Genomic DNA, 8,113 nt, shown 5'->3' on the forward strand with positions numbered 1-8,113 from the left:
ATTGGAATGTCTTGATCTCAACACACGAGTGGGTGGTTCTCTCTCAGAAAGTGTATGGTGGAAGTGTAGGCACGTTATGATGGCTCTCTCACAAATGGAGAAGGGGATGGGGGGTATATATAGCCTCCACACAAAATCCAACTGTTACACACATTTGACTCATCTCGGTGGGTCCAAATGGTTAAACTCGGTGGCACCGATCTGTTCAAAAATGTGAACGTTAGGAATCTCGGTGGGACCTATGTGCTAGGGCTTAGGGCAAACATCATCTCGGTGGCGCCGATTGCATCAACTCGGTGAGACCAAAGTGAAGCAATAAGACAACAGAGAATCTGTCAAGCCAACTCGGTGAGACCGAAATAAATGCAACAAGTCACAGAGTGTTGGCAAGGCCATCTCGGTGAGACTGAGACCCGTATCGGTGAGACCGAACTGCTAGGGTTTTTGGCTATGGCTATGTCATATGAACTCGATGGCTCCGAATAGAAAGAGTCGGTGGGGCCGAGTTGGAGTTTAGGGTTTTGACATATTTGGATGAAAAAGTGACTAATGGTTTTGGAGCAATATCACTAAGCATTTGAGCAAGCAAGCCATTAAGCAACACCTCATCCCATTTTAATAGTATTGGCTTTTCTATGGACTCAATGTGATCTTGGATCATTGAAATAAAGATGAAGAGTCTTGACCTTTTGCCAATATTTATCCTTAGCATTTTGAAGGGGTTCCACATCCTCTTGTCCTTGCCATGACATTGTCGAAATTATCTGAAACATACTAGATAAAACCATTAGTCCAACAAGGGATATGTTGACATTAATTACCAAAATCACCCAGGGAGCACTTGTGCTTTCATGCATTCATCAGGGCCCCCAAATTTGGTCTTTCAAACAAATGGGGATTAAGTGCAACATGAAGCACAAACATATCCAGAGATATGCCCTCTAAGTTCAACCTCCCAGAAATAGTGTTTGCAAGGAAGGTCATGAAGTAGAGAATGGTGGATCACCGTCTACATCTGCCACGAGGACTCTTCGCCCGTCGCGGCAGCCTTAGCGGGAAGGGGCTTCTACTCCTCGGCATCCGAGGAGATGGGCTCTGGCTTCATGTTGGAGGGAGCGGTCAATGCCAATGGGCCTGGGTAACGCAGTCGGCGGCGCCAGGAGCCTCTTCTTCGGCTCTACGACTGCCCACTCCTGGCAATTAATTTGGCGCAGTTGGGCACCTCTCAACATCAAATTATTCCTTTGGCTGGCATCGCAAAATCGTTGCTGGACCGCCGATCGTCTCGGTCGGAGAGGCATGCAGCACAACCCGGTTTGCGGCCTTTGTTCGCAGGAGGATGAAACTCTACACCACATCCTCGTGGGTTGTACATTCTCTCGCATCACCTGGCACGAGGTGCTCTCCTGGTGTCGTCTTCCTGTGCTACCACCCGATGGCACGACGCCTTTTTTCTCCTGGTGGTCCGATGCCGCTTCTGCCACCCCAGCTGCCTTCGCAAGGGTTTTGCTTCCCTCGCCATCATCATAGCCTGGGCTATCTGGAAGCAAAGGAACGCAATCATCTTCGACAATGCGCAGCCCTCCCATGGCCAGCTACTCACGAGCATCAAGGACGAGGCCCGGCGTTGGGGACTAGCCGGAGCTGTAGGATTAGCATCGATCATCCCTGTAACCTGACCCTGTATTCTTGGGCTGAGCAACCCTTTCTTCTCCTGCTCCTCTGTAGCCCCCTCAACACCTTCTAGTGTACGTTGATTGGGGCTGCACCCCCTGTACTCTCTTCTACCTATCAATGGAAAGATACGCCCTTGAGCGTATTCGCGAAAAAAGCTCCCTCCGGATCCGGAGGGGCGTGCGGAGAATCAGTTTGAACCGTCAGACTTGACGATCACGGCAACCGAAGCTGGAGGTTCGCGGATTTGTGGAGAGGAGAAGCGGCGGTGTAATGTTTTAGGGTTTGCGTCCGCGGGCGGTCGACTTAAATAGCCGGGGCAGGTGAACCAGCTTTGCTTCAGTGCAGGCAACCACTGGAGTAGGCTACTCGGTCGCTGCACCGGCATGAATGCGACATGGCAAGTAGAGTCAGGGTTCTGGAGCGAAGGAATGATTTCTTGACATGGGCCCACATTGTGGGAAGCTATATCAAGACCACCGCAAACTTTTTTTCATTGAATAATTTTGATGAGTGCTTTTGTATTTGTATTAGAAAGATGGAAAATTGCGAACCAACATGTGGTTGGATGGTTAGAGGGACAGTGATATCCCCAATCCACCAGGGTTCAAGTCCTGATGCTCGCATTATTCCTAGATTTATTTCAGAATTTCCGGCGATGCGCTTTCAGTGGAAGGAGACGTTCCCGTCGACGACGAGGTGCCTACGGTGACTTCGTAAATTTCAAGATGACATGCCGGCTCAGTCTCTCGGAGGTGCTCGTAGGGATAGGGTGTGCGTGTGTGTGTTCATAGGGATGAGTGTATGCGCGTATGTATGAGCGCTTGCGTCTGTACTGATGTTAAAAAAAAGAAAGATGGAAAATTCCCTAAAAAAAAGATGAAAAAAAAATGTCTGGACTGTGCGATGCCGTACATCTGGGAGCGATTTGGCGATCCGCGTCGCCTTATTATGGCGTGATGGTTCCATAAACAGCAAACATCCTACTCGATACTCGATAGCTCTCAGATCCCCCGCCCCCACCTCTACCCCTACCCTCAGCAACGCGGAGGCGACCTCGCGATGCCGCCGCCGCCGCCGCACCCAAACGGGGGCAAAGTAACGCCGAACCTGGCCATGGACGCCGAGGGCACGCGCCTGCTTAACCTCACCGTCCTGCAGCGCCTCGACCCCGCCGTCGAAGACATCCTCATCACCGCAGCGCACGTCACGCTCTACGACTTCAACATCGACCTGAACCAGTGGGTGCGGGCTCCTCTCCCATCCGATGCCTTTGCTGCACTCGACCACGATCCGATCCGATCTAATTTTTTTTCTGTTTCGTGCAGAGCCGGAAGGACGTGGAGGGATCGCTCTTCGTGGTGAAGAGGTGAGGCAGATTGGGGAAAACGTGTTTTGGGTTTATATGTGGGTTTTGTGCGGTGTAGCAGCTAATTGTATCAGGATTGTGTTGGATTGCGTGTAGGAACTCACAGCCGAGGTTCCAGTTCATCGTCATGAACAGGCGCAATACGGGTACGTGCATCTTTGATCTAAGTTGGTTTGTTGATCTCTCGTAGTACACCGGGTCCTTTAAGTAGGATAGAGACCACGATGGAACATTCTTTTGTGGCAGTGGTCCCTAAATCCTAAGATTGACTTGTGTTAAGTAGATTAGATCATTATTGATGGAGTAATGCAGTAGTTACATGAAAATTACTTGGTTATAGTACGTTGGTTGCTTCAAACCAATTTGGGCCCTGAAAAATTTCATTTTTTTATCGTCGATGCTGAGGCACATTGAAAAACCAATAATTGGTTTTTATGACACTGCTTTTATTCAGCCTAATAGTTAACTCTTCAGTGATATGGTTACAAGGGATCTGAGATGATCTCAGAGTTGCCAAAAAAGAAAGAAGATCTTAGAAAATTAAGGATCTTGCAGTAGCTCTATGGCTGCATACAAGTCTGACGGGGCCTGTAGCACTAGTTCTTGGTCAATGGATCCACTGGAGAAATCCGATAGATATCAAGATAGCATCGATCTAAATTCTTATGTTTCAGATTTAGTATAGAGAAAAGCTGTGAACTGTCACATACACACAAAACAGATGCCCATGTGAACACACTGTGAACAAGGTTCGTCAGTCACGTCTTATGAGTAGCCGAAATTTTGGGGATTTAGCGTTCTGTTTCTCACTGTAGTAAGATTGGTGCGTTCATGTTTTTTTTTAAACGAGGCAAAAGATTTGCCATTTTCATTGAGAAGAAGAGAGTTGCCCGGTTAATTGGAGGAAAACCGGGCGAAAACCTAGATACAACCCCAGACGGGGCACACACGGACAACCTGGCCACAAGCGCCAATCAGTCGACTGAAGCATCGAGAACATGGCAGCTCCGATTTTGAAGAAAAGCTTCACAGGAGAAAGTTGCAAGCCTCGCGTCGACCTAGCTCAGTGCACACCCGAAGAGCACCATCCGCTGGAAACCCCCCTCATGGAGTCATCGTTGCCACACTGGCGCCGCCGCCCGCAGCTCCGTGCGTTCATGATTTGTATTTTACATAAGGTTGTTAGAGTGTAGTCATAGACTGACAACTGCTAAGATTGTGTAGATGCTAAATTTTTCTATGGTATACAGTAAAATGATTGGCCCATGATAAGATTGTGTTATATATTTGACAGATAATCTCGTGGAGGATTTGTTGAGTGATTTTGAATATGAACTCCAGCCTCCATATTTGTTGTATCGGAATGCCACACAGGAAGTAAATGGCATTTGGTTTTATAACCAACAGGAGTGCGAAGCTGTTGCTAGTTTGTTTGGAAGGTAAAGTTTGTCTACCCCCACCCCCCTCTTCTCGGTTCAGTGGTTTTTTTCTTTTTCTTTTTATAAGTGTGTAGTCAGTGTACCCGATGACCTGACTTTTGATATCTTCGGTACTACTATATTTAGTAGTGTTCAGATTACGTACTTGCACACAATGTACTCCCTCTGTAAACTAATATAAGATCTGTTAGATCACTACTGTAAAAACACCAAATATATATTGTAAAAAGTAGTAAAAGTTCTCTTTTTTAAGATCATGCAAACATTAAAAAATGACATCTTTAGGAAACCAGAGAAAGAATTGGATTTCGGAAGTTATGTTTACTCTGTTTGAACTGCTGAATATTTAGCTGAAACTGCTGAATATTTGAACTTCCTAACTGAGAACTGTCGAATACTCTATTTGCATTTAGGCATTGAACTGCTTAAGTAGTCCTTAGAGTATGGGGTCATTTGAACTATTTGTTGTCTTGGTACACATTTCCCAATTTCTAAATCAGTACTCCCTCTGTAAACTAACGTAAGACTGTTTAGATCACTTAGTGATCTAAACGATCTATATTAGTTTGCGGAGGGAGTAGTTGCAATAAATGATTATGTCCTATCGGCAGGAATTAGTACACAATGTAGCTGTGGTTTGCTGCTATTCATTTTGCAGTAAGAAATTTTGTTTCAATCCTTTTTGGGCAGGATACTGAATGCTTACGCGAAAGTGCCCCCAAAGCCGAAAGTGCCATCTATAAAAAGGTTGTCTCCTATACCTGTGAACGTTAAACTTGTTTCATCTCTTGAATACATTTGTCCAATTTTATTGTACTCGGAGCTTTGTTTTGAGTTCTGTATTAAATGTACTTCTGCTGAATCATTTTGGTGTGTGACAGTGAGTTTGAGGAATTAGAGGCTGTTCCTACATCCTCTGCCATAGATGGTCCATCATCTACCGCTGTAGTTTCTGATACCCCTGATGAATCGTTTGCCAGTTATTTTAGTGTAAGTTTTCTCTGAACTTTATCATTGTTTCATTCTAATTTGTTTTTCACATTGTTCATGAGATGATACATATTTGCAATAGTTTGGTCATCGTTGGGGGGGGGGGGGTAAATGATACGATGTTGGTTCATCACCACCTCATCCCTCACAAGCAAATGCTAGTAAAGAGAGAGGGATGGGTGATCCTGGACCCCCCCCCCCCCCCCCCCCCCCCCCCAGGTAGGAGGGAGGGAGCTTTCCCACTTTGCAGACGAGTAGTTCTGCCGCTCCGCGTTGGATAGGAAAGGGGTGGAGAAGGTTCCCCCTAAATTTCCTTGCTTAAGCTCAATTGTGTATCTTAATTTATCTGGTTTGTGAATTCATTGTCTATCGTGGTTCTTGAGTTATAAATGTATACCAGTGCTATGCTTTTTGCTGGTTACAGTTCTATGTATGGTACTTTCACTGTACTGCTATTCATAGTGTCAAACGCGGCTGTTGAATTCTATCTGGACAAAACTTGCAGGGTGTTGCTAACGTTGGGAATGTACCAACTGCACCAAAGACTGGAAGAGCTCACCCACCTGCTGAGTCTGTTGCATCATCCCACGTACCAATGATCATTTCATCTGCTGCTCCAACACATCAGATGAGTGCTTCATCAGCTCCACCACTGCCCCTCCACACTAATCCACATGCTGGCCGCTCGACAGACCTTGTAACTCCTGCATTCTTTGTGCCTCCGTCATCCTCTTCCACATCTTTGGTGCAACCGGTTTCATCCTTGATGCCTACAGCGCCACCTCTTCATCCAACTTCCACATCCAGCCAACGTCCACCATATGGTACCCCACTTCTTCAACCCTTTCCACCACCAACTCCGCCTGCATCCCTTACCCCTGCACACAATGATGGACCTGTTATTTCGAGGGATAAAGTTAAGGATGCCCTCCTGAGACTTGTTCAGGTATGTTCTGCATTGGAAAAAAAAACAAGGTGTAATCTTCCTGCTTTTATATGCTTTTAACACTTCTTCTATTGCCTAACAGAGTGACGAGTTCATCGATTTAATCTACCGGGAGTTGCTGAATGCTAGCTAGTCCTTGTGAAGTATTTGTTTGTCACAAACATGAAAGGAGTGCTTCTGTTCTTGTGAGTTTTGTATGCCTCTTAGCCTTTAGTCCTCAAACTACTGTATAGCTTTGTCCTAAGGTGTTGATGTAGAGTCCTTCACTCCTTGATAGCAATGGTTGGTCGTATATCGCGGTATCCCTTGTTTCCAATATCTTTGTTGTCGTAGAGTATATTTATGTAATTGAAGACACCGAGATGAAACAGGTCATGTGACAGACAGTGGACCATGACAGTCATATACCATATTTTTCGTTTAACAGGTACTCCCTCTGCCCCAGACGGCGGGAGTATTTCATATGGTTTATTCTTTGTGTTGCCCCTGGTTTTGCTATGGGACTCCCAAGCAAAACAGGGAATGTGGTTCTCTATGGCATTGCTTTTACAACGTCATGCATGGACGAGCATTTGAAGAACAGTGAGCAGATGGTAGGCTAGATAATTTGGCTCAAAGGGGCAAATATACCGCTACATAGAACTGAAGCAGAATTGAAACGTGGTGAACTGAAGCAACAGCATTCCCCATCGGATCTTGCTGCCAGTGAGCCCCTCTTTGGGCATGTTGTCTTCACGGCCACCACCAGCAGCAGTCGCTGCCGGCGGCAGCCTCTCTGGTGGCGTGGCATATTGGGCATATTGGGCAGGACGCAGAACTCCAGCCGTGGTCGCCTATCTAACTGCGGGAGGAGATCTAAGAGCATCTCCAGCCGTTCGCCCAAGAACGCCTAGATCGGCCCATGGGATTCGTTTCTCCTCAGGTGCCGCCCCCCAAGGCGCTCCATATTTGAAATTCATCATTCCGGCTCAAAGAAACAACAAACCGGTGATCATCGCAATAGTTTGGCGATTCGGTGTCACAGTTCGGCGATCAAAATAAAAGGACACGCAGTAGTTTGGCGTTCGGCGTACAAAAAAGGAAGGGCGCGGAAGGAGTTCATCAAACGTCGAGCTCAACCTTCGGCGGCGTTGTCGTCGGCGTACGCGGGCTGGGAGGAATCGGCGCGGCTTCTGTGCTGCTGGGCGTGGCGGAGGCATCGTCATCAGCCGCGGGGCTGTGCGGCGGCGCCGGCGTCGCCGGTATCTAGTTCAGGATGAGGCCGCGCTCGCCTAAGAACCACGCCTTGAGCTTCTCGTCGCCGCTCTGGAGCATGTCAGCGCCGGCGAACGCGGGCGAGGGCGTGCGCTGGACAGGGCGCCCATGTGGGAAGGTGATGCTGGGGTTGAAGCCACCATTGGCGTCCCCATCGGCATAGCCTGACGACGGCGTGCTCCATGGGTGCGGCGACGACGAGAACCAGCCGGAGAGCCAACGCTTTGTTGGCTCCAGGCCGCGTACGGCGGTAAGGGTGCCCACCGGGTGGATTCATCATCGCCGCGCGCGCCGCCTCCGCCTGTTCGGCCGCATGCTCCGCCGCCGCTGCAGGCGCAGCGTGCGCCGCTTTCTCCCTGGCCTTCTTGGCCCTGTTGCGCCTGTCGGCGGTGACGGCCTCCCGACGCTCCACATCCGCCTTCCACTTGGCGTTTCTCATGC

General features: G+C 48.1%; 1 protein-coding gene across 1 annotated transcript; it reads left to right on the forward strand.

Annotated features, from left to right (window-relative positions):
• Nucleotides 1-2,644: 2,644 nt before the first annotated feature.
• Nucleotides 2,645-6,842, forward strand: LOC123111133 (mRNA-decapping enzyme-like protein). The gene is made up of 8 exons (XM_044531823.1): nt 2,645-2,919; nt 3,003-3,043; nt 3,140-3,189; nt 4,338-4,482; nt 5,173-5,229; nt 5,364-5,472; nt 5,978-6,418; nt 6,501-6,842. Exons 1-8 carry the CDS (start codon nt 2,737-2,739, stop codon nt 6,549-6,551), a joined length of 1,077 nt encoding a protein of 358 aa, XP_044387758.1. The 5' UTR covers nt 2,645-2,736; the 3' UTR covers nt 6,552-6,842.
• The last annotated feature ends 1,271 nt before the right edge of the window (nt 6,843-8,113 follow it).

This window comes from Triticum aestivum, chromosome 5B, assembly GCF_018294505.1.
Source record: "Triticum aestivum cultivar Chinese Spring chromosome 5B, IWGSC CS RefSeq v2.1, whole genome shotgun sequence".
Lineage (NCBI taxonomy): Eukaryota > Viridiplantae > Streptophyta > Magnoliopsida > Poales > Poaceae > Triticum > Triticum aestivum.

What these genes read in the sequence shown, in the direction of transcription:
- LOC123111133 (XM_044531823.1), top strand. Translation starts at nt 2,737, where the DNA reads ATGCCGCCGCCGCCGCCGCACCCAAACGGGGGCAAAGTAACGCCGAAC. An exon ending in TCGCTCTTCGTGGTGAAGAG is followed by an intron (nt 3,044 to 3,139) that starts GTGAGGCAGATT and finishes GATTGCGTGTAG; the next exon opens with GAACTCACAGCCGAGGTTCC. An exon ending in CCCTCCTGAGACTTGTTCAG is followed by an intron (nt 6,419 to 6,500) that starts GTATGTTCTGCA and finishes ATTGCCTAACAG; the next exon opens with AGTGACGAGTTCATCGATTT.